The 27,163-nt window shown below is 39.0% G+C and overlaps 1 protein-coding gene and 1 pseudogene across 5 annotated transcripts in view; both read right to left on the reverse strand.

Annotated features, from left to right (window-relative positions):
• Nucleotides 1–26,098, reverse strand: part of PINX1 (PIN2 (TERF1) interacting telomerase inhibitor 1) — an 89,622-nt gene extending 63,524 nt beyond the window's left edge. Inside the window, exons 1-5 of one of the 5 annotated variants that reach the window (XM_045997156.1) lie at nucleotides 26,012–26,098; nucleotides 19,724–19,833; nucleotides 17,737–17,829; nucleotides 15,676–15,754; nucleotides 1,546–1,638 (exon numbers count right to left, since the gene is read on the reverse strand). In XM_045997156.1, the coding sequence (XP_045853112.1) occupies nucleotides 1,546–1,638; nucleotides 15,676–15,754; nucleotides 17,737–17,829; nucleotides 19,724–19,756 (298 nt within the window). In that variant the 5' untranslated portion in view covers nucleotides 19,757–19,833; nucleotides 26,012–26,098. Of the gene's footprint in view, nucleotides 1–1,545; nucleotides 1,639–15,675; nucleotides 15,755–17,736; nucleotides 17,830–19,723; nucleotides 19,834–24,259; nucleotides 24,360–25,873 lie in introns of those variants that run through there. The other 4 variants (XM_045997155.1, XM_045997157.1, XM_045997160.1 and 1 more) reach the window with 4 other exon arrangements.
• LOC123936674 lies at nucleotides 22,660–23,180 on the reverse strand (annotated as a pseudogene).
• Nucleotides 26,099–27,163: the final 1,065 nt, after the last annotated feature.

A 27,163-nucleotide genomic window follows, 5' to 3' on the forward strand; every position in this document is an offset into this window, starting at 1 on the left:
TCACCTGGCAGGGGAGTGGCTTAACTAGAAATAAAAAGCAGATACTCCCAGCCACCCATCAGATTAAGTAGATTACAGAGGTTTATCCCAGCTGCAGCAAATGGTTTAGGTGAAATCATGCATGTAGTTAGGCACTCAAGGAAAACTAGATTTGCTAACTTGAAAGTTTCAAAGGCTGCCCTACCATCTAAAAGCTACAGGCCATTTTTAATATCATCAATTTGCTCAGCATCTTTCTGCTATCTTTCTTTTCCTTTAGGTTCTAATTAAAAAAGACTGGTTATAAAGTGGCAATTTAGCCTCTCCTCAGAATGACTGAGGAGCCAGCAGGGACTGTCTTCTGTTCTGCAGCAGGTCAGGAGCGGAGACAAATCCTGATTAGAGACCATATAGGAAAACAACAAAGAAGGTTCTAGCTTGAGGAAAGAAGAGGGCATAACACGAAGAGCCACAGAAAAACCACACCAGCTGGGAGAAAGAAGCAGGAAGCGTCTGTCTCTCCTTGTACACATTCCTGAAGCATTCAGCTCCTGACTCCATTTAGCTCTGCCACAGGCTCCCACTTAAATCAAACCCAGACCTACCTTTCTGGGTGCTACCCCCAAATGAGAACCACCATTAATAGCTAGAGTAGTGGAAATTCTAGCTACAACTGCTATTCAACTTCTAGGAGTCAGGGAATTCCCAATCATGCCAACTAGACTAAAGCAAAGGGATGTGTGTTTCCCGGCAGGTAGAAAGGTACATCCAATCTCCCATAGAAAGAGCCATCATATGGTAACTAGACTAGCACAACAGGATTACATTCACATTTATACCTTAAGTACAGTACATAATAAATAGGCTTTTGTGTCTGTAAAGTGTACTTAATGCACAATACTGTTCTACAGGAAAATATTGGGGGAGTTGAAGTCTAGTTAGATTGTTTCTTACCAATACAAGACTGCCACCTCGTGGTTACACAGTACAACTGCACTTGCAATTGGCAGCTTACTGGGAAGGGAGGGGGAGGAGATGATGGAGGACCTTAGGACTCAGTCACTAACCAGTTCTCAAATACATTTTCTAAAGCTACTTGCAATGACCATGGAATGCCTATGTTAACACTCCATGCAATACCAGAATGGTTTGGAATAATGCGATTCAGTTTGGGAGTGAGATTTCTCAAAAACAAGAAATGTAACCAAAAATGTTGAGCAACAAATTAAAATTATTTTCTGACCTAGCCACATAATGTCTCTTTTCTCCTTTACATAGCAGATTGACTCCCACTTCCAGCTTTGTCGAAGGACTTGCACATAGTCTAAAGTCGAATGTGGGGTCCCACCTCAGAGCTAATGAATCTGCACTTTAACCAGATCTCTAGGTGATTCACAATAAATGTTGAACTTTAGCACGGCTTTAGATCAAACCAGTCAGGTCATCCATACTTGTCCATTTTGCATATAAAACAAGAAATAATGTTGCTGAAAGCTAAAAATCCTTTAAGAAACCTAGTGTGAACACAGAGATTTTAGCAACAAATAAAGAAATGCTTAATTTTACCTTTTGTGAATTTCATATAGTGAACACGGTTTTTGGAGATTTTAGACTTTTCTTCAAGGCTGAAAGTCTTCTTTTCTTTGTTGTCTGAGGAGTCTTAAAAATAGAATGAAAAGCATACATTAAACTCTCTCTCTGTAATCCATCCTCATTTATTCTCTTACAAATACAAGGTCTGATTTAAATGAAATCTTTAGGAGCCCTATCATTTATTACTGAACCCAAATCAAACAATTAGAAATATTCTTCTTAAACTGTGTACTATGAATCAGGCAAGACCATTCACACAGAATTTGTAAAATCCTCGAGGAAGAGAACCAAAAACTTGTGTTCATGCAAAACCTACAAATGAATGTAGTAGTAGCCTTATTTATCATAGTAAAATACTGGAAATAACCTGGAATTCCTTCAATGGGTGAATGGCTAAACAAAGACTGGTATATCCTTATACTGAAACACTACTCCACAATAAAAATAAAAAGGTCCTCAAGGGCATTGTACTTAGTGAAAAAGGTCAATCTGCACAAGATATGTTCCAATTATACAACATTCTCAAAAGTGACAAAACTATACAGTTAGAGAAAACATTAATGGTTTCCAGGGGACAGGGATGAAAGGGAAATGTTGAAAGGGGAGCGTGAGTATGAAGAGGCAGCAAGAGGCAGCTCTTCTGTGGTAATGAAACAATCCTGTATCTTAAGTGTGGTGATGATTACATGATTTTATACATGTGATAAAATTCCATTGAACTACACACACACACACACACACACACACACACACACACCCAAGAAGGCTAAAAAAATGGTGAAACATTAATAAGGTCTGTGGTCTGAATCAACAGTCTACGCAAGTGTCCCGGTTTTGATGTTATTTTATAACTATATTAGATGTCACCACTGGGGAAAAGTGGGTGAATGGTACTCAGGACTCTTTGTAGTACTATTTTTGCAATTTCCTTTACATCTATACTTGTTTCCAAAAAAAAAATTCTTTTAAAAAGCCAATAAAGGAAGGTAAAATGATAATCAAAAAACAGAGCAGAAATGATAATCAAGTAGTGTGAATAAGCAGAGCTGGCACTGAGCCATCACCTCAAACACCAGATTTCAGAGGCGATTCACCTTAAGGACAAAAATAACAAAAATAAATCATCGAGGAATAAACTCATGTGTTTATTCCTTTGATACAAGAGGAAAATGTGAGCCTTCCCTAAAGTAGTCCCTTGCCTAAAATATCAGAGCAAGTAAATCTGGGGTTAGAGTCATTATAGGATAGTCACTAGCTGTCCATATTCTCTCACCCTTATCTATGTGTAGAGGTCAAGCAGCAGAATACCATGGAAACAGAACATCATAGGGAGAAAGAGCCTGGATTTTCCTATACTTATGTTATAAAGAACTACTGATATGAAGTTAGAGAAGGGAAAGGAAATTTTCACCTGATACTAGAGCAAAACCAGAACATGTCCAATAAACATGTTATGTTAGTTAGCTGTAATCCTTTTCATAAATTAGCAATTTTAAAAACAAAGTATGGATTATAAAGTAAGGCTCCAAAGGATATAAAGACAGATGTTTCAAGGTTTCAGACAATCTCTAGCATGAGAGTTAATTATATCATCAACCTGAAAACTCTTCTGCACTTCTCAAGAAGAGCCTGGGGTTTTTTTCAGACCTCCCCCAAGTAAATTTTTCTCGTCTTTTGGAGGTCAAACACTTCTTAAGGTACATAGTATTCTCAGTCTTGATGTTCCAAACACAAATCACTTACAAAGTGCTTAGTTAGGGGCGCCTGGGTGGCTCAGTGGATTAAGCCGCTGCCTTCGGCTCAGGTCATGATCTCAAGGTCCTGGGATCGAGCCCCACATCGGGCTCTCTGCTCCGCAGGGAGCCTGCTTCCTCCTCTCTCTCTGCCTGCCTCTCTGCCTACTTATGATCTCTCTCTCTCACTGTCAAATAAATAAAATAAAATCTTTAAAAAAAAAACAAAAACAAAGTGCTTAGTTAATAGCTTAGATAATAGCTATTATCAACTGAAGGCTTATTAAACAGGAAGCACTGAACTAAGAGCTTTCTATGGAGTCTTGTATTTCATTTTACAATCACCCTACAAAGTAGCTGCCATGATGATTAAACTTACTTCACAAAGGACCCTAAGCACAGAGGGATTAAATAAGGCACATCTAGGAGGTGACTATGAAGGGATCCAAAGCCAGGTGGATATGAGTGATAGTCCACATTCTTACCCACTACTGTGTCCCCAACAGAGCTGCTCTTGCACTTCAGAGGATGTTAAACATCTCTAGGGGAGCTTTCCCATCTCCCAAGGATATGGACTTCCCACAGTATATGGAGCATAGACAAATATAAGGGGAAATCAGTCTTTATCTACTAGTCCCTATGCATTCTTTCCCAAAACTGCTCTGGTTCTGAGTGGATGCAGCAACCTGGCTCTCCTTCTCCACTTCTCCCAGGTGTCCTTCCCTCACTTTATGAGAGAGGCACAACTCTTCTCTTACCAGAGACAAATAAGGTACAAGCCAAGGTACTAAGAAGTGCCCTTTAATCAAAGCAGCAAAACCAGCTCCACCCACATCAATCTGTCTCATCCAGAGGTATACTTCCAGAAAGCTTTCACTGTAATAATAATTATCAAAATTTATAACACATTTCCCAGTTTTATTAACTGTAATCTACTGATAAAATGACAACACAATCCACAGGAAAAAATATTTACACCTAAAACCTTGGGGTTACTAGAAATAAACCAAAAATTTATATGTATTTGTTTTGGGGCAGAGAAATAGGATAGGATGATGAATTCTAAAAAGTTTAAGCAAAAAAGGACATGTTAACATAAAATGCTATGAGGTATAAATGTTATGCGGTATCTGTTTCAGAAGAAAGGAACTACAAAATATAATAGTTCTGACTACTAAAGGACTTGTTATACTTCTAAATATGGGACAACGGATATCAAATTGTTCTGGTATTTATTATCCACTGGATACATCTGAGACTGATAGAAGGGTTTTATCTTAAAATGTCAATATTTCCCAATAGACCAGAAATTATATCCTTTGCAACTACTTAAAGCTATGATTAAAATATCTTACAGATGTTGCTCTAAAATATGTGAAAGAGGGTATACTGGTTTTCAAAATGTATACCAAAAAACCTTTAAAGATCCCTGTCCTAAAAAGGAGATAGCATCCCAGTTTATTTTCAGAAATCTTTAAAATCAAAAAGGGCAAAATATCTGATGGAAGTAACAAACATTTCCTAAAACCACCAAAAAGCAAAGTTGAGTCTGGTAGGACTAGTTAGTAAAATAATTCCTAAAAATGAAACTTTGAAAAATATACTGTTTTATATCCCATTAAAAAAAAAATGAGGGTTATTTCTAGAATCTTTGTGATATTCTAAGAAAAGGACAGTATGGAATATCTGCTTAGTTAAAAGGCATACTGTGTAGATCTGTAAAGTCTTAAGGAGCTAAAAATAAAATGTTGGAAAAAATATGTTACTAGGTTATTGTGCCATCTGTTTTTCAGCTTTAACACAAGTAATACAACCAAAAATGCACTTGGATGAAGACATAATGTATTTATCAAGGATGACATGGCAGAAAAATAATCTACTAGTTCTCCAGGTCCATTTCCTGGTCAGGTTTTCCCTTAAAGGAATATTCTAAAGGCTTTTCGTATTGAGAGTGACAGTTACCAGGGTCTGGTTTCTTCTGAGCTGCTCCGTCCCTGTTGCAAGGATACCAGCACCATCTAGTGGTCTCGAGGTAAACTTAATCTACAGGTCAGTGACTCTCCAGGGGTCTTGTACTTGTCTTATGCACAAGTCAGCCTGCAAGGATGAACCTGAGGAGGGGGCAGCATGACGACAAGGAACTACCACTTAGAAGCTGTTATGCACTCACTACCTTCCTGACAAATAATACAGGGTTCCCTGGGGACACCTTAAACATTTCACTGACTGTACTTCTGGGAACACATCATGAAGACCTGACTATATCAACTGTGGTCAGCCTCAGCAATTAGCACAAGGGACAAAGTGGAAAACTGTCCCAAATCAGAGTTTTCACAACTATGATGACATTTCTCAGAGAAGAGTACTCGTAATACCGTCAAAGAGAAAAAGTAACTTTCTCTCTTTCACTGTCAAATCTCAAAAGCAAACTGCTCAAAAATCTGCTTTCTTTTTAGTACCTACACAAATGAATCTCATGGCTCCTTTCTATATGGAATCTTGAAGCTGATAATTTCTTGATGACCCTATCACCTAAGAAGTTACAGAGTTTTCTCTAATCCAATACATCAAAGAGAAAATTATGATACCAAACAAGGTGTGAAGTCAACTCCTTTTCCCTCGTCAAGAATGAACTGTGGATGCCTCTAAAAAAGCATGTCCTAACTCAAAAGCTTCCGCCTCCAGGGCTATGGTCTCACGCAAAGCCAGCTCAAGATTGTCTGACACCCTAATTGTGTCATTGAACCTGTGTAGGAAAAGTTATTGCCATTTATATATCACCAGATATTAATTAAGGTAGAAGTTGATCCCTGATATTCAAATTCCTTCAGATCACTTTTTACCTAACCTTCACTACAGGTTTAATATGCCATAAATTACTTAAGTCTACCAGAGAGGGACCCATGTAATTTTTAGATTTCTTTTATTGAGAAAAATATCGTATATATAAGGAATATCTGAAATCTGTACAGTTAGTTATAAAGCAACCTCTCTGCCTGCCCCCACCCACCACTTCCTGGATTAGAAAATAGAACACTGCCTGGGTGGCTCAGTGGGTTAAGCCTCTGCCTTCGGCTCGGGTCATGATCCCAGGGTCCTGGGATCGAGCCCCACATCGGGCTCTCTGCTTGGCAGGGAGCCTGCTTCCTCCTCTCTCTCTCTCTGCCTGCCTCTCTGCCTACTTGTGATCTCTATCAAATAAATAAATAAAAAAAAATTTTTAAAATTTAAAATAAAAAAAGGAAAAAAAGAAAATAGAACACTGCCTGTATCGAGAAGCATCCAGCATCTGTGTCCCTACCTCCTAGAACAGGATTTCTCAACCCCTAAACTACTGACATTTGAGGATGAATAATTATTTGCTTGGGGAGGGAGAAGCATAGCTCTGCTGTGTACTATAGGATGTTTGCTGCATTTCTGGTCTCCACTAGACAAAAGTAACATCTCCCCAGTTCTGACAATCAAAAATATCTCCAGACATTGCCAAATGTCCCATGAAGGGTAAAAGAGCCCCCACATGAGAACCACTGTCCTAACGGCAACTATTATCCTGACTTTAGTGACAATCACCCTTGATTTGGTTTTAACCATTTACTTTGGGGAGGGAGGTGTGAAAGTAAGAGCCACAGAAAGTACATAAAATATAATGTTCATAAATAACTTATATAATTGCCAACCAGAAAAAAACAAAATGGCAACAGAACCCTAATATCACCCCATAAGTGTGCCATGGGCCCCTTCTCAATCCCAACCTCTTTCCTCTCCCCAAAGGTAATCACTATTGTGACTTTCATAGTAATCACTTCCTTGTGTTTTAAAATAATTTGACCACCCCAGTACGGCACCTAAACATCAGATTTTTGCCTGCCTTCTGAAATTCTATGCAAGTAGAATCATACTGGATGTTATCTTTGTGTTTCACTTCTTTCAGTCAACATTAAATTAATGAGATCCCTCTACACCACGGAACAACCAATAGCCTATGGGCCAAATCCGACCTGCCACTTGTTTTTGTAAATAACATTCCACGAGAACACAGCCATGCCCATTTATTTATGTATTGTATATTGTTGATTTCACACTCCAAGAGCCAAGTTGAGTAGTTGTGAGAGAGACCCTATGGTCTATAAAATATTTCTTTCTGGCCCTTTACAGAAAAAGTTTGCTAACTCCTGCTTTGGACTCTTGCATGTAACTATACTTCATTTCTTTGCATTTACAAACACAGCAGTTTACTTAACCATTCTACTGTTTAAAGATATTTGGGTTAATTCAAGTTTGGGGATACCGCAGTTAACAAGAATTCTTTCCTTCTGACTGAAGTGCATCCTTTAATATTTCCTTTATTGAAGGTCTACTAGTGGTAAAGCTTTGTCTGAAAACTTATTTTCTGAAAACTTTTGTCTGAAAACTTACCCACTTTCTTGAAAAATATATTTGCTGAGTGTAAAATTCTAGGTTGACAGTTATACTTCCCTTTATATATTATTCCAATGTCTTTTGATTTCCACTCTTAAGAACTCCACTTTCATTTATAACTGTTGTTTCTTTGAAGATAATCAGTATATTTTCTCTGGCTGCATTAACAATCTTCAGTCTTTTGTGTGCATGCCTCTGTGTGTGTGATGTTCTGCTACAATGTTACACTGTTACATCTGTTATTATGTTTGCAAGTGAAGATTTTTTTAAATGTAATCTGCTTAGATTCATTACGTTTCTTGAATCTGTGGATTTATCACTACCCCCTGAGATGCTGCCTGTTTCCCATTCTCTCTCTTCTTTGTGCCGAACTTCTTTTAGATACTAGACCTTCTCATTTTATCTTCCATCTAAACTTCTGTTTCTTATTTCCCATCTTTTCCTCTTCCATAGCTGCATTCTGGATAACAGTCTTCTAGTCTTTTTTATAGACTTTCTTGAACTCTGTCAACTTTGTTATTAGACCCAATACAATAGCACACTTAGTATCCAAGCTTATGTGTGCTAGAAATCAGCCACAGTCATCAGTAATACAAACTTAGCAATATGAGATAGGAAAGAAAAAGCTTAGGAAACAAAGAGATTTAGATAAATTTTCAAAGAAAATCCTTACCACCCAAAGCCTCTGCTACTCTCTCTCAATTATTCGGGAACTGAAAAAGTTGGGGGATCAACTTATTTTGGTATTTGTTTCATTTCTTTTGCACTAGATTTTAAGTTTCTTCAGAGAAAGGAATATGTCTTTTTACCTATTTCTATAACCTCAGTCTTCAAACAACCACCATCAAGATAGTGAAAAGACAACCCAAACAACTGGAGAAAATATTTGCAAATCATATATCTGATAAGGAACTGGTACTTGAATATATAAAAAAAATTTTACTAAACAACAATAAAAACACATAACCCAATTAAACATTGAACAAAGGATCTGAATAGCTATTTCTCTAAAGAAGACATACAAATGGCCAATAAACATATGCCAAAATGGCTAACATCTTCAGCTGACTGGAAATGCAAATCAAAAGCATACATAAATATTACTTTGTAGCTGCTAGCATGGCTATAATAAAAAAGACAGACAATAACAAGTGTTGGCAAAGATGAAGAGAAATTAAAATCCTCATACACTGCCGGTGGGACTGTAAAAGGGTGTAGCTGCTTTGGAAAGCATTGTGACAGTTACTCAAAAAGCTAAACATGGAGGGGTGCCTGGGTGGCTGCTCAGTTGGTTGAGCGTATGCCCTCAGCTCGGGTCATGATCTCAGGGTCCTAGGATCAAGCCCCACATCAGGCTCCCTGAGCAGGGAGCCAGCTTCTCTCTCTCCCCAAGTTTATACTTAGTCTCTCTCTCTCCCAAATAAATAAACAAATCTTAAAAAGTTAAACATGCAGTAACCAACTCACCCAACAATTCCACTCTACATATATACCCCAGAGAAATGAAAATAAAGGCCACAGTCCACACTAACACTGACAGTGTTCATAGCTACATTATTTATAACAGACAAAAAAGTGGAAACAACCCAAATGCCCATGAATGGGCATTCAACTAACGAATGGATAAATCATGGTATATTTATAAAATGGAGTATCATTTGGCAAAAAAAGGAATGGAGTACTGACATATGCTACAACAAGGATGAACCTTGAAAACATGCTAAGTTAAGGAAATCAGCACAAAAGACCATAAGTTGTAGAATTTCATTTATATGAGATATCCAGAATAGGCAAATCTTTACAGACAGAAAGTAAATCAGCAGTTGTCTACGGTGGTTGCAGCATTCATGGGGATGACTGCCACTAGGTACAGAGTTTCTTTCAGAGGTGATGGAATGTTTTAAAACTGGTTCTGGTGAAAATTCTGTGAATATACTAAAAGTCATTGAATTGTACATTATAAATGGGTAAATTATGTGGCATGTGAATTATATCTCAACAAAGCTGTTAAAACACACACACATACACACACATCAAGTACTTGGCCCAGTTCCCTCCAGACTCCTAGCTGGTTCTTTTGGGTTTTATTTCTTTCATATTTCAAATAATACCTTTATACTGCTATATCTTAACCAATTTCCTGCTTACTTCCAAAAATGGCACTGAGGAAAAGGATGTAATTTTCAACTGGCAGGAAATATGAACCTGGCTGAGAAAATGCATAAATGCTAACTGGGGGCGGGGGCGCCTGGGTGGCTCAGTGGGTTAAAGCCTCTGCCTTCAGCTCAGGTCATGATCCCAGGGTCCTGGGATCGAGCCCCACATCAGGCTGTCAGGGAGCCTGCTTCCTCCTCTCTCTCTGCCTGCCTGTGATCTCTCTCTCTCTTATCAAATAAATAAATAAAATATTTTTTAAAAAAAATGCTAACTGGGAGAATAGAGTTCTAGAGACGGAGAAACTGGTGCAAAATCCTACGGCAGGAGGATGCTTGATATATTCATAAGCCAGCATAGCAGTCAGTGGCTAAGATGAAATGGGTAAGAAGGAGAGTAGTAAGAGATGAGATCAGAAAGGGAAAAAGGTCCATATAACATAAGGGTGCAAGGCCACTGAAAGGACTTTGGCTTTTATTCTGAATGAAAAGGAGGCAAGAAGGGCAAGGAGGTGCTGGTGGTGGTGGTGGTCTGAGCATGAGCAGCACAGACTTACACTCTGAAAGAATCAGTCTGTCTGTTATGCTGAAGGAGAAAGAGCAATTGAGGGCAGTAGCTCCCCACCAAGGGCATTTTGCTAAGGGGCCATCTGGCAATGTCTGCAGGTACAACTGGTTGCCATAAATTGGGGGAGGGGGGCGGGCAGCGGAAGGTGCTAGGGGCATTTAGCAGGTAGAGGTCAAGAATGCTGCTATCATTCTAAAATGCACCAGACATGCCTCACAGCAAACAATTACCCAGCCCAAAACATCAGTAGTGCCATGGCTGAGAAAACCAGCTTTAGAGGCTGTTACAATAATCTAGACAAGAAATAATAGTTGCTGAGGCCATACTAGCCACAGCACAGGTGACATGAAGCAAGAAGGGTCTGGGTATATTCTGAAGATAGAACCAACATTTCCTAGAGGACACAGGTACTTGGCTTCAACAGCTACAAGGAGAAAACTGACATCAACTGAAATGGGGAAGACGGTGGGTAAACAGTTTGAGGGGTGGGGAAGCAGTCAGAACTTGAGTTTGAGTATGTTAAGTTTGAGAAATTGATAGCTGATGACACCCCAAATGAAGATACTGAGTTGGGGATTCATTACAAGTCTGGAGTTTAGGAGAGAGGTGAGAAATCTGGCAATTATCACCAACATCCCAGCCATTATTTGTTGTATCCAGACATGATGTAATAAAGAATTGGTGTAGCTAAAACGTGAGAGAGGCCCCAGGACCGAACTGCAGGGCACCAGACAGGATAAGGCTGAGATAAGAGAATCCCAATAGAGATTAAGGAGGAGTGGCCAGTGAAGTGGGAAGAAAACCAGGAGATGATGGGGTCTGGGAAGCCACAGGACACAAGTGATCCAAGGAGGAGTGAACATCTGTGCCACACGTGAAATAAGATGAGGATTTAAAAATGCCCACTGGATTTAGGAACATGGAAATCACTGGTGACTTTGGCAAGGCAGTTTCTGTGGAGCAGTAAGGCAAAGTCTAACTAAAGTGGGTTTAGAAGAGACGGGAGGAAGATTCCCTATCTTCTGCCCATGAAAGGGTAAGTGCTATGGGTCATGCCCCTCTACTATGAACAATGGGAAAACAAAAGATATGAAACAATTCATCACACACTGGACAACAGGCAGCACAGGAATGTCATCCTTGACAGATAGGCAACAAAAGATGTGAGCTCTAGGGCTGCCCCAGCTTTCTGTCAAGAGGCAATTACTGGACATGTCATAAGGTGGGGAGGGGAGCTTACCCAGCATGTGGGGGTCTTACTAAAATGAAAACATATGTCCATGCAAAGATGTATACACAAATGTTCACAGGAGCCTTTGGTATAGTAAGCAAAAACTGGAAACCCAAATATCCATCACCAGGTGAATGCATAAACAAATTATGGCATACTCATACAATGGCATACTATCCAGGAATGAACTAGAAATGAACTACTGATAAATGCAACATGGATAAATCTCAGAATCGTGCTGAGAAAAGCAAGCCAGGCAGAATCAGCCATTGTCTGGGGCCAGAGAATGAAGTGGGAGGGTGGGATGTGGGGAGGAGCAGGGGGCTGACTGGGAAGGGACCCAAGATAATTCTTTGTAATGATGAAAATTTCTTTATCAAGGTTATTACAATTACAAAGGTATATACATTGGTCAAAACTCATGGAACTGTACCCTCAAAAATGGGTACATTGTATTATATATAAATTATACTTCAATGAAGTTTATTTTAATATTCTAGGCAGACTGCTTCTTCTAGTAATGGTGAAGTGGTTCATTTCAACAATCTCTCTTACCAAGAAAACTACAACAAAATATTGGGTGAGCAGGGGGGATGACTCAAAGACATTACAGTGGAGCAAAGCAGAGAATTATAGTCCCAATTAAGGATAAGGAAATCCAGAGAAGTGAGTCTGATGTTTGGGGCTCCCCCTCCCCCCATCCCTGTGAAGCAGCAACTCTAGAAGAGGCAAAAGAGAAGCAGAGCAATTAAGCAGACCATCTTAGACTTGCTCAAGCATGTTATAAGATTTTAAAAAGAGAGACTAGGAGAACAGAAATCAGTTTGTATAGAAAATCAGAGTTTTGTGGCAAAGGAGAGCAGAAGCATCAGGAAGTGGTGGTAAGTGAGGTAAATGGGCTCCAGAAACTGTTTTAAAATTAGTTTTAAACAATTTTTTGAGTAGGACATAACATGTGTGGTACAGTCATGAAGGTACAAACGGACTACAATAAAAGCGAAGCCTTCCTGACATCTTCTCTTCCCCAGTCACTCAGCTCCCTCCCTAGAGGGAACTACTTTTACCAGTTTCTTCAGTATTTTTCTGCAGATATTTTATGTATATAAAATACATATAGAATAGATATTTTGGAGTATTCTATGTATATCGACTTCAGCACCACTGATATTTGGGGCCAGATAAATCTTTGTCATCAGGGGCCATCCCTGTGCACTATAGAATATTAAACAGTGTTGCTGGCCTCTATTTATACTAGATGCCAGAAGCACCCCGCCCCCCATTTTTTGTTTTTTGTGACAACCAAAAATGTCTCCAGACATTGCCAAAATCACCCCCAAATGAAAGTCACTGATATATACCCAAACCACACACATGCATTTCCTCTCTATATTTTTCTACAAAGGCATGCCATACATGGTTTTTCATCTTCCTTTTTTTAACCTTATAATAACTGAAGATGATCCATCAGTTGTATATGGATCTCAAATTTTATTTCTATCTTACCGCCAACAAGTACAGCTATTTATGTTTATTATCTTAAGAGCATTCTATTTTTTTTTTTTTTTTTTACCTAGGGAGAAAACACACTATTGCCTTTGATTTCATTAATGACAACTAGAAATAGCCTAAGTATCAAGCCCAAATCCATCCACCTATAAGTATCACTCTTTCTCGGTGACATTATATCCTAATAACTAAAAATAATCAGAGGAAATATTCTATTTGGAGTTCTAGCTCTACAAATAACAATAATAAAGATTATAGCAGCTAATACTCATTAAGTACCGACCATAGGTTAGGCAGTGTGCAAAGTACTTTAGTTATAGCAATATATTTAATTCTTACAATCACCTTCTGAGGATGGTAGTATTATTTCCCCTCCACCAAGAATGAAGAGACAGAGATATTCAGTAATTTACTCAAGGTCACAGAAGCAGCATTGCAATAAATCTTCCCAAAGTTGGAATCACACTATAATTTTACCAATTATCAGCATATCCTCCTAGCTACCCCCTAAGCAGGAATTGTCCTCTGTAGTTACATATTCTCATGTCTAACTTGGGATTCAGCACACAGATCAACAAAGGTTGCTGAACTTGGCTAATTTTTAATTTTATTCCACAAAGTTCTTCCTCCTTCAATTTAACAAACATCTTTTGACAGTTTACTACAAGCCAAATATTGTGCACAGGGAACAGAAAGAAATTCCTTATAAAAATGTTTGCGGAATACAACTCAACAACAAAAAAACCCAATTCAAAAAGGGGCAAAGGAATTGAAGACATTTTTCCAAAGAACAGCCATCAAGTATATGAAAGGATGTTGAACATAACTAGTCACTAGGGAAATGTAAATCAAAAAGCATAATGAGGTATCGCCTTACACCCATCAGGATGGCTGCTATCAAAAAACAAAACAAAACAAAAGCAAACCACATGAAACAAAAACCCAGAAAATAACAAGTGCTGGCAAAATATAGAAAAACTGGAAGCCTTGTACACTGTTGCTGTGAATGTTAAAATGGTATAACCATTACAGAAAATACTATGGCAGTTCCTCTAAAACTTAAAAATAGAATCTCATTAGCATGAGATTCAGCAGTCCCACTTCTAGATATACACCCAAAAGAACTGAAAGCAGGGACTTGAAGAGACATTTATACATTCATGTTCATAGCAGCATTATTCACAATACTCAAGAAGTACAACCTAAGTGTCCACTGAAGGATGAATGATAAACAAAATGTGGTCAATAAATACAATGAAACACTACTGAGCCTTAAACATGGATGAACTTTGAAAACATTATGTTAAGGAAAATAATCCAGACATAAAAGGACAGATACTCTGTGATTCCACTTACATGAGGTACAAAGAGTAGTCAAATTGAGAGACCAAAAGTCTCTCAATGGCTTGAGAGAAAGACGAGGGAGTTAGCATTCAATGGGGAAAGAGTTTCAGTTTTATAAGATGAAGGGTTTTATGGATGGATGGTGTGGTGGTTGCACAACAGTGTAATGTACTTAATGTTACTGATCTGTACACTTAAAAATGGTTAAGATGGTTACTTTTATGTTATGTATATTTTACCACTATTTTTTTAAAATCTGCTTGCAGAAGAGCTAACAGCTAACAGTCTAGATTTCTTCAATGAATATCCAGCACAATTAACTGAAGTTACATCCTTGCCTTCCAAAGAGCCATGTGACCAAAACAGTCCCTTAAATCTAAAATTAGACCAAAGGCCTTTAAGTTTGAGGACTATACCATTCATGCCCTTCCCCTCAACAGCATTTTCTTTCTGTTAATTTAATATGGGATGTCCAATATTCAATTGTTTCATTTCCAGTTCCCAGGCCTTGTATATACAATTTCTAGTACTGAGCCATTGTAACAAATTTTACTATATACCTGAGCATTTTGAATTTCTGACATATATTCAAAATACAGTAAATTTCACTAGGTGAAATTTCACTACAATCAATACAAAAAAGGTTTTTCTATTAAGCCTTTACCGGCTGCTGGTTTGTGGTCCCTCTTGGTGTTTATTGCTTTGTATTTTTTTTCTTGTTTTGTATTTTAAAAGCAAGTTTTTGGTTGCTAGAGAGGAAGGGGGTTGGAGGGATGCGGTGGCTGGGTAATGGACATTGGGGAGAGTATGTGCTATGGTGAAAAAATAGATAAATAAATAAAATAAAAAGAAAATAAACGAAAAACAACAAAAACAAAACAAGTTTTTAGTCACACGCAAGGATCCCTGGAAAGATCACTTGACTGTTTAACACTGTAAACTGAATGGATTTATCTTGTCATTCTCAAACTCTTACGGTGGAAAAATGGTGAAAGCACCATTAAAATGCATACAGAAATGACTATTTATAATAGTTTCAATTAATTTTCAGATATATTATGCTTACAGTAGAGTTAATAAAAATGTTTCAAATTAAGACATTATGTCTTCTAATGGTCAAATGGATAACAAAGCAAAGGTTTTTCCTACCTGTTATTTCCTGCCCATGGCAAGTGTTCAGCTCAGCCAGAAGCTGGTTAAAATCATCCTGATGAGCAATCCAGTTATCCTGAAAATACCCGAAAAATCAATGAAAGGCAAGCCTGTAGTTTACATATACCAGGTGAGATAAAATGTATTTTGGAATCAAGGAAATCTGGTTGTCAATGTGAAATTTAAAAGTTTCATCAAAATGTTATGTTATAAATTTGAATGAAGAAATAATGTAAATTTGAAATTTAATTTAGCTATATTAATATGAAAAACAGACTTTGGGGCATCTGGGTGGCTCAGTTGGTTAAGAATCCAACTCTTGATTTCAGCTCAGGTCATGTATGATCTCAGGGTTGTGAAACTGAGCCCCATGAAGGGCTCCCCACCCAGTGGGGAGTTTGCTTGAGACTTTCCCTCTCCCTCTCTGTCAAATAAACAAATAAATCTTTTTTTTTTTTTTTTTAAAGATTTTATTTATTTATTTGACAGAGAGAAATCACAAGAGAGGCAGGCAGAGAGAGAGGAAGGGAAGCAGGCTCTCTGCTGAGCAGAGAGCCCGATGCGGGACTCGATCCCAGGACCCTGAGATCATGACCTGAGCTGAAGGCAGCAGCTTAACCCACTGAGCCACCCAGGCGCCCAACAAATAAATCTTTTAAAAAATTCAAAATTCAAATTTTTTTTTAAAAATGGGCTTTTTGGAAGCTTAACTCATAATTTCAAATGTGAATAACTAATCAACAGCCCACTTATAATCAAATTATCAACAGGAAACCTCTGTGCTAAGTATTAAAATAAAGCAAAATAAAATTTTTATTTTTCTCTCACTATGGGTGTAGGTCAAAGGAAAAAAGCAGTGACAGACTTCAGGGCTCTCTTCCTGGCTCATCTGCACTTAAAATATCTTGCACAATTCTATTTGCTCACATCAAACCCAATTTTACAAAACAACCCTGAGGAAAGGAGTAGGAAATACTCTCAAGTTCCCTGGATCAGTCAGCACCTCGTAAGGTGGTGCTAATACGTTCATGCTAACAAAAACAGTTGGACTTTAAAAGAGAACGGGCCTCTCCAAAACAATCTGAACCAATGGGAAGCAAGGCATCAGTGTAAGAATTTGCCCCATACATACTTTTTAAGAATGCTAAAGGTTAAGGCATAATAAATTAGGTTTACTGGGCAAATTCCTAAAAAATTAAGTCTATCTATACATCTGTCTCTCAACAATAACCTTCAAAAACCAACCTCATATAAACTCTTTCTTTAGTGGTTTACAATTTTAGCTGTTAGTCCAGAAAATGTTAGTTACTCTAGTCTATCACTCAGCAAGATTCCTACTTCTAGTCCATTACTCAGAATATTGAATAAAAATAATTTGGTTTACCTAAAGTAGTTCTCCTGATTTCCTATCAGATTTTGTTAGCCATAAAAATTTAAGAACAAAGCTTTCAGCTTAGACACTTTCTAAGGTAAACAGTAATACTGAAAATGAAAAGCATGATGGGCCATTAATTTTTAATTATGGTGTTATATTTTCAAAGCACTGGTATTTAAGGGGAAATGTGAATAAATTCAACTGCTGAATACCAGCAGTCAGAAATCAACAACTGGCAATAAAAAGGTCACCACTTTCTTGCCGAAAAAACTTTTAGTTTCTTTCTGACACCAAACACCACTGCCTTTTAATAATGTAAGCAAATGTCGGAAAATAGGTAAAGATGAAAATGCCCTTCTGTACTGAAATGAGTACAGAATTATAAATATTCTAAAAAAAGTATATATATTTTTTTAAGTTTAACAATAAAGCTAATTTGGATCTCTTAGACATAAGCATCTAAAGAATCCCATAAGGACAATAAGGCCAAGGTGAAGGCAATGATGCGATGAAGAGACAGCTTAGTTACGGGCTCTTTAGTTAGTCACAGCATGAAGGATACACACTTGAATAGTTGAACGCTGAACAATTTGATTGGATTAAAATGTTTATATTTATAAAAAAAAAAAAAAAAAAAAGCAAATCATGCAAGGAAAACCCCCAGTAGATACACTGTTGCTCACTTCATTATTGATTGTAGCTCCAAGTCCCAGGTGGTTATTTTTAACTTGAACTTTAATATGATCTGTGGCTCCTTGCTCCTGAGCCCCTAAACCCTGTGGAGATCAACAGAAGAATGTTAGCATTCTTATCAAGTATCAAGACAAATCACATCTTTCCTCCTTTATCACCCATTCGATTAATAAATATACAGGAGTGAGGCAATATCCTTACCCTCAAAAAGGACATAGTCTAATGAATTCTTACAAAGTATGTCTGTAATACCAATACATTCACAATAATGAATACTACTCCTTCAAACTGACACCCACTCCACCACTACGAAGAATAGGTCTTGTCATGATGCTCAAAATCAGAGTACTACCACCAAACCAAAGGAAGCCCATTAGATATATTGCAAATCTATGGTTCTCTCCATTAAATAATTTTATAAAACAACACCGAGAAAGTAGGAAGAGGAGACACCAAGTCCCCTGCATTAATTAACACTCATGTAAGGTCCCAGAGAAGTTGGCATACTGAGAAACTAAAAGGTAACCAGCGTTGCTCCACGTAAGTGGATTAAGAGAAAGGAAGATGATAAAAGGAGACAAACCTCACGGGACCTTGGAAATTATGGTAGGAATTTGGATTTAATTTTTTAAAACAATGGGAAACCACTGAACTTCTATGCAAGGGAATGCCACGATCTAATTTGTGTACTTTAGAAGGTATTGTGGCTGTTGTTTGGCAAATGGCCCAGAGGTAGAAAAGAGGGAGTGGAGGGAAGCAGCTGTGAGGCTGCAGCAGTAATCTGGGCAAGAGATGACTGAGGTCTGTGGCTCAAGACAGAGTCCTGGGGGCAGAAGATTAATGACTCGGGAGGAGAGAAATGAGAGAGGTAGAGGAACTAAGCATGTCCATTTGCAAAAATGGGGAAGATTTGAGAAGGAAAAGACTAGGGTGAGCGGGGAAGGAGGGTGGATCAAGAATTTTATTAAAAAAATATAAACTTGAGGGGTGCCTGGGTGGCTCAGTGGGTTAAGCCTCCGCTTTCGGCTCAGGTCATGATTCCAGGGTCCTGGGATCGAGCCCCACATCAGGCTCTCTGCTCAGTGGGGAGCCTGCTTCCCCCTCTCTCTCTGCCTGCTACTCTGCCTCCTTGTGATCTCTCTCTCTGTCAAATAAAAAAAAAATACACACATTTAAAAAAAATATATATAAACTTGAGATACTCAAGTGGAAATGTCAAGCAGGCTGGTAAATTTACAAATGTGAAGCTCAGAGGACATTTCTGGACCAGGTGTAGAAAAGCACTCAGAATTTAGACAACTCCCAAGCATGGTCAGGAATGAAAGAGCTCACCCGAGCAGAGTACAGAAAAAGCCTGGGGCTGAACCTTGAGGAGCTCCAAAGCCTGGTAGAGGAAGAGCTGGCAACACATTTAGGAGTGGCCAGTGAGGGAGAAGGAAAAAAGAGAGAGGAGGGTAGTATGTGGAAGCCAAGACAAAAGTATTTCAAGAATAGTCAATTATGCCCAATGCTGCTAAGGGACTAAGTAATGTGAGAACAAAAAAGGATCTACTGGATTTGTCAACAAGGTCATTAAAGACCTCCACAAGAACCATTTAAACACAAAGATATCAGTAGAAATCTATTACAGTTGGGAATAAATGGAGTGTAAGGAAAATGAAAAAATGTGTATTCTAAGCTATAAAGGGAAATAAAATATTACTCTCAGCAATATAAAATCCTGATGGATTTAAGTATGATTCTAAGTGCAGCTAATTAAAAGGTGCAATTTCTGAAAGATGCCAATCAAGGCAGTTTAAGAGATAAAGAGAACTGACATCTGTGCTCAATTCTAACTTTATCATTACAATTTAGTTATTTCTCCAAAATCAGTTATTGATCTAAAACATATATTTCTGCCAGTCTTCAAAGAAAGATGCATCCTCCTGACTGGCCTTTTTGCATGGCTCCAATTTGTTTTGTTCTTTTCCACTGTACCTTTCCTTTAGACCACCCCATCTTCTCCAGCATCCTCTGGCCAAACTTGGAATCATCATTGCTCCATGCAGTGTTTCTTGGATCCACAGACCACTTCTGCTTCCGCCGACCTGGAAGAGGCAAAGTATCTCATCAGTTTACCTTTCACACCTGGAAAATACTACACAAATACACACAAAACCTATTACATACACACATCTTGCAAAAATGTGACAAATGATGTTTTATTAGATACAGATATCGGATTCAGCAGCAGATGAAATATCAGACTAGACCACTTATCCTGGTTTTCCCAATAACTATATATTCTCAATATACAAACTGGCCTAAAAATAAAAATGTTCCCTCCGTATATGACAAACAGAAATATATGATATGCCATCATGTGGCCTTCCAGACTCAGATAAAGGCAGCAGCTGAAAGCACCTGTCTTCATGGGCATTGCCACCAGGAGCAAGCCACCACTCCAGCTTTCCTTGCTATGTAGCACGGACCAAATGCTATCCATGCATTATACTCCATTTGCACAGTAACCCAGTGAGGATGGTATTGTGGCTGTTGTTTGGCCACTTTTCAGATGAGGAAATCTGAGGCTTAGAGAAAGAAATGTGCCTAATGTCCCCAAGCAAAAATCAGAGCCTCTATACAAACCAAGGTTCAACTGACGTCAAAGCTTATATTCTTAATCCACAGTCATGATGATCTTGGAGAAGTCAACTGTACCCTTTCCACACGTGATCTATAGATACTCTTAGATCATATACTCTACATAATATTGTATACAATATATTGTATATACTACATGATACTATAGATCCTTTGTCATTCAAATACCCTAAAGCCACATGACCCGTCTCTGAACTTCCAGTATAAGTTAACTGCTTTTCTGGCATTTAACTAACATTCTTCTGTATTGCAGCCATTTACATCCACCTCTGATGTTTTTTCTTTTTTTTTCTAATGTTTTCTATTAGACCATCATCTCCTTATGGCTCATATTTGTGTGTTATTCTTTTTTATGTTTCATTGCAAGAAGTAGAAAACACTGCGCCCATAGCAAGTGCTCAGTAAACATGTGAATGAATGTATGAATGAATTTGAAGAAAGAAAGGAAAAAAGAAGAAATGAGGAAAGGAGGAAAGGAAGGAAGGACTACAATTAAGGGAACTTCCTTAAATCTCTTCATATTAAGAATTTTTTAATGCATATCAATAACAGTGTTAGGAACTCAAATTTATCACTGTAGGTTTTTTTTTTTTTTAAGATTTTATTTATTTATTTATTTGAGAGAGTGAGAGAGAGCAAGAGAGCATACTCATGTGCGCACACAAGAGAGGGCAGGGGCGGCATTCCGGGATAATGACCTGAGCCGAAGGCAGATGCTTAATTGCCCCATCACTGAGTTTTAAGGAAAATTACTGCAGAGATAGAGAACCTCAAAAGTTCACAAAACAAGAACATGAACCCCCAAAGTAAATTGTGGCCAAGTGAGAAATTTGCAGGTCAAGTGTTATTATTATTCACCTACGGCAGCAACCAAAGTACAGTATCTCACTATCAACAAGAGCCTGTAACTTAGTCCATCTTTTTGTTCCTTCCTTCCTTCCTCCCTCACTCCATCCCCTCTTTCTTTAAGAAGGCAGACTGCCATGTATAGTAACTCCATTTAGATGAGTTTGGAGTCTTAGAAGCTTGACTACCCTGCATCCTCCTACAATGGACCTTGAGAGCTTGTTCAGAGGTTCCAAACAATTGCCTCTGCTAATAAACAACATGCCAGATAATGAGCTTCATTAACAAGTGTTCTGTGAGGTTGCTTACTGGTGTGTACCTCAGAACTCATGTCTCTATTCAGTGTGCCAGGGGGTTCAGAATGGGGCTTATATGAAGGGGACATTTTTGAGAATGAACAAGGCCACTCTTTGCAATAAGAACTACAACAGTTTATGTTACATATGTGTATACAGCAGACTAGAGGCCTTATACGAAAGATCCCCAAGGCCAGTTTCTTTTCCTTGAGGAAATGTCAGGTATCCTCAAACAATGGGGTGGGACAGGGTTTTCCCAATGAGGATGTTAAAGGGGAGAGGTCCCATTAAAATAAAAAAGGGTAAAAATGGGTGAAACAAAATTTAACAGTGTTCCATATTACAGACTTTCCCAGAATGTTTAATATGCAGATGTGTAGCTCCTCCCAGGGCAAAGCAGGCATGCCATGTTTCCCAAATTTATTTGATCAGAACCTTACTTCCCTGAAACACTCTCTGGCTCTAGTGCTGTAGAAGTTTCCAGGTTTGGGAGATCCTGGCAAGGAAAAGACTGTCACTGGTCTGTTCAGGTTGGATCAAGGTTCACAAGGGCTTTGTTATTCTTATTACACAGTTACTCTGTGCTTAGAAGTCAGCTTTGCTAACCCTGTGTGCAAAACAGAACATAGCAAGCCTCACTGCTATCCTTTGAAAGGCTTGCTTACAAAGTTGGCATCTTGGCTGGGAACTTGGGGTTCAGGAGGGTTCCTGGCATTCTCAGAATTGATGAAGGTTTCACTACACCCGTTTATACAAACAATATGGCTTATACTAAATACCTGGCTTTCCTTCTGGGAGTCTGGAATTCAGCACATGCCAAACAGAGCCTGCCTACATGACCAGCCCCCAGTAAACATGACACCAGTCCCTAACTTCCCTGGTTTGCAACACTATACAAGTGCTGTCACAACTTGTACTGGAGCAATTAAGCATGTCCTGTGTAACAACACTGAAAGGGAACTCTGGAAGCTTGTGTCTGCTTTCCCTTGGACTTAGCTCCAGATATCTTTTCCATTTGCTGATTTCATTCTGTATCCTTTAGCTGTAATAAATCTTAGCCATGGCTGAGTACAACTTTCTGCTGAGTTTTTTTTTTAAATATATGAACACATTTTATTATTATTATGCTATATAACACGTTAGTGAATATACTCAATGCATTTTCTCAAAAGGCAAATGAGACACAAGATAACATCTTTTCAATTCCTGAAAACCTCAGCATCATCTGTCTTTTGGAGGATCCAGTGTCCTACGACGTCTATGATACTGTCCACGAAGATACCAATGGTGCTTAGTAGTAAAGAACATTTTGCTAAGTTGTTCTATCATGGGTTCTTGCTCCAAGTGCTCATTTTTTCCTTCTAATCTGGTTTTCAGCACTTGGTCATGTGTTTCTTCATTATTATGCAGAGGATCTGGCCGAGGGATAGTTTGTGTATGTTCATATGGAATGTCCACAGAAAGGTGGTAGCACACTATCGTCCTGCCATCAGATGTCAAAGCAAGCTCTACTTTGCAATTATAGTCGTCTGGTAAGGAGAATATGTAGATTTATGACAAACACAATATAAAGCTCCGTTTTGAATAGGAAATAAATGTTTCCAGAGAGTTCTGTTTGATATCACCCATTTTACTGCTGCTAACACCATGGTGAATCAAGATCCTTATCAGGTGGTATTCAAGATACAGTCCTGTATCTTGAATTCGAGCAAATCACTAAATCTGGAATGGTCTTGGGGATGCCTGACACTATGTGGAACAGTAGTGTAAGAGTAGAATATCCTGAATCTGCAGAATCACTACTTGGGATGATGTGTTTAACTATCCTCTAGCAGGGACTCCTCCTATTTACAGATCTAACTGTAGATGGATCCATCAGGACACTTTTGCAGTAGCCCCAATAAACAACCCTCCATACATGAAGCTGTAACAGACTTCACTTTTCAATCACGCCATGCCTAATACCACCTGGCTTATGCCAGGATTCAGCTTACTCTGAAAGGTGTGTTGAGTTCCAAGAGTAACGGGACAGAAGTTTTGTCTTTTTTTTCTTTTTCAAAGGACACTTCAAGATATTCAAGAGCTCAAAATATACCATCCATGTACCATATATTGTTTTTTAAAAAATTCAAGATACATTCAAAATTAAGGAAACTGCAACATTAAATCTTAATGACATGAACATTAAAATCCATTAACCATAGTGTGACTTGACTACAAATATGATGATTGGAAGTACCAAAAACTGGTCTTAAGAAAGAAAGAATCTATGAAAAAAGTAATAACTTGATAAAAATCCAGGTCTGAAACTCCAGATGATGTAACGACTGGGAAGTGAGATCAACAAATTCTTGTCTTACATAGGGGGAGGTTTATGAAATCTAGATTTCTTGTCTTGCATAAGGGAGACCCAAGAAAATAACACTTGATAATTACAAAAACATTAAATAAAAATATCTCTGAGAAACAAAAAGAAAACTTCTAGATTTTAAAAATAGGATAAGTGCCTATGGCAAAAAGAAAAGAAAACAAAGTATAGTCCATATGGCAAGGGAAAACAGAGGAAACAGCATGCCTTAATGAACTGAAAAATTTCACAAATTTAAGTGAGGGAGAAAACAAAACTGTACCTATAGAATTACTCCAATTTTATAAACTATCAGAAAAAAATAATTGCAAGGGATTGAAATTATGAGACTAGGCCTTTTCTTTGCTCCTATTTTCTTACTTCTAAAATACGAACACCAGTCCTGGGGTGCCTGGGAGGCTTAGTTGGTTGAGCATCTGACTCTTGGTTCTGACTCAGGTCATGATCTCAGGGTCCCAAGCGCTCCGCACTCAGTGGTTAGTATGCTTGAGGTTCTCTCCCTCTCCCCTCCCTAAAATAAATAAATAAATCTTTTAAAAAAATAAAATAAGAACACCAGTCCTAAAAATCCAATCACAAGGGATGCCAAAGGCATAAACTTAACAAGTTATTTTAAAAAATATTTTAAAATATTTTAACAAAATATCATATATTACCATGGCAAAGATTTGAAAATGTGGAGTCACAGTGGGGAGAGAACTGAAATATTCCTTGAAATCTTGCAATTTGAATTACTGATGTCTACAAACAGCATTTCACACCTGTATAACAAGCATTTCATACTCAGAAATGTCTTCATTTTTACCATCTCATTGATTTTTTAAGCCAACCTAGTAATGAAGATAATAAAATAAGTTTTTTAACAGCCCTACAGAAACTGATCATGGAAAGAGACATAACTGAACAGCAGAGCCAGGACTAATGTGCATGCTGAATTAAGCATATATCACATAAAATAAATCAGAAGAGATCCTAGCAGCTCTAGTTTCACAAATGAACAGAGCCCATACAGTCAGTCTAGAACATATTCTTCAAAAACAATAGGAAACTGCTGGCTCAGTGACGAAAAGGTAAAGACACATTGATAACTATACTGAATTTGTCACTTTCTAGCTCAACCACTGAGGGCAAATTATTTTCCTCTAAACCAGGATTTTAGCCCTGTAAAATTGGAACGGTGCCTTATCCCTTACGTTGTGTGCTCCCATTCTCCCACCTTCTTAGATAAGAGGATGCCGACAGCATTTATTTCATAAAATACCTGTGTGGCTGCTGTCGGTCTGTTAAAACCAGCTGTTCCTTTTCATTGCACACTACACGCTTTTTCATGCCCAAAGCACGACTGCCATCTGGTGGCAGGCACCCCTAGCTACAGATACCGCTCAGAAGTCAGCCTCTGAAGAGAGGGAATTAAGGAACTTCACAAAGTGAAGATTAATGTCAAAGGCAAACTCAAGTAGGATGCGGCGCTGCAGCCAACACATCTGTCATGCAAGAATGTTAACAATTCCAAATAGGTCCACACTGTCAGTCTTACTTAGAATCACTCATTAGTCCTGCATCCCCTAAAAAAGGCTAATTTCTCGTGTTTGATGCTTCTAAACCCCTTGCTTTTCTTTCTCTGGGTTCAATAAATCTTCGAGAACGGGATTTCAGTGCCTGAAGAGATTCTGCTGGCCCAACCGCCTCTTTTTAACCAGAAGAGGCCAAGGCCCGGCGAAGGGAAAGAACAGCTCAGGGTTTGCCCGGTCCGCGTCCTGGCTCCCATTCGAACCACCGCGCGCGGGCCCAGATCTGAGCGTAAGGACAAGAGTCCCACGTGGACAGTCGCAGTGTCTTTCACTGTAAACCGATAGCTAACTTCTGGGAAAGGTTGGACTGGGAAATCTCTGCGGCAGGCAGGGCGAGCCGAACCTTGCTTCTCCGTTCCACTGCATCCCCCGCCGCCCCCCGCTGCGCACCGGCGACCCGCACCCCGCGCCACTCGGTCCGGCCGGGCGGGTCACCTGGAACCTTCACCCTCGCGCCCTCCACTCACGCTCAGCCAGCATCGACATGTCGAGAACCTGGGGCGCCTCGAGCGTCCGGACCTGAGCGGTGGCGGCTACGGACCTGCCAGCGACTACCGAGCTACCAGCTCGCGGCAAAGTTAAAACCACCGGACTCGCAAACCAGGTGGATAGGAGCGGCCAGGGCGCGTGGTGGTGACGTCATGAGGTGCGACCGGCCCTGGACCACGTGGGGGCGAGTGGGCGGGACGCGGCCGTTCTAGGGGAGGGACGAAGGAGTTCTGGGAGGGGAGGGAGCGCGGACGCCGTGGGGAAGAGGTCGGAGGTCTCCGAATCTAAAGCTGGTGGACAGAAGGGTATGGGTTCATTCGCTTGAGCAAGTTCCTGTACTAAATGATTGGCTATACTTAAACCCTTTCTGAGAGTGGGTGCCACAGGGCAAGCGCTCAGTGGGGTTACCTGTATCATTCTCAGTATTGATTACTAAATGTCAAGGATGGTTTCCGGAAATAAAACAGGAACTCTGCCCTCTGTTAGCTCACAGTCTCGGGGGAAAGAGATATGTAAACAACAGCCCTTAGGGCTGTCAGCGTTTTAAAACAGCGTGTATGAGGAGTTTGACAAAGTTGCCTGGAGGGGAAGACCTTGCACTGTGGTGTCCTACCTCTCTTAATGTCCTACCTCTGCCCTATGAGAGAGACAAATAGGTCAAGTAGATATATATCTCTACCTATCTATCTGTGGGATCCCAAGTTAAGAAGATAACGAAATGTGGCAAAAATTTTGTCTCTAACATGATGTCTTCAACAAGACTAAGTTGTTTTGTTTCTTATAACGTGCATTCTGGAACTTTGCCTTTTTTTTTATTTGTTTATTTACAGCATAACAGTTGGAACTTTGCCTTTATCATAATCATCTCTCTATCCATACCAACACCAACAAAAATAATTTGAGTATGGTAGGGGCCCTATAGCCATTTGTGAATTTTAACTGAAGTGTCTCAGTCTCCAGGGGAGTTCTAATGAAATTCTAGTGATGAGAATCTTAGATAGAAAGGACATCTTCTTCTACATGGGACTCTCCAGCAAACTTCAGGTGATGGTATAGATAGAAGTCTTTCCCCTCATAAGTAGAACATAAAGAGAGCAGCCAGGTACCACAAAAAGCTGTATGAAGGACTAGATTCCTGTTCTAGATGAATTTGCCCTTTAATGAGGAGTCTAGACAAGCAAGGTTAACTTCTCTAGTTTCATAA

The sequence above is a fragment of the Meles meles genome, chromosome 2 (genome assembly GCF_922984935.1).
Source record: "Meles meles chromosome 2, mMelMel3.1 paternal haplotype, whole genome shotgun sequence".
Classification (NCBI taxonomy): Eukaryota; Metazoa; Chordata; class Mammalia; order Carnivora; family Mustelidae; genus Meles; species Meles meles.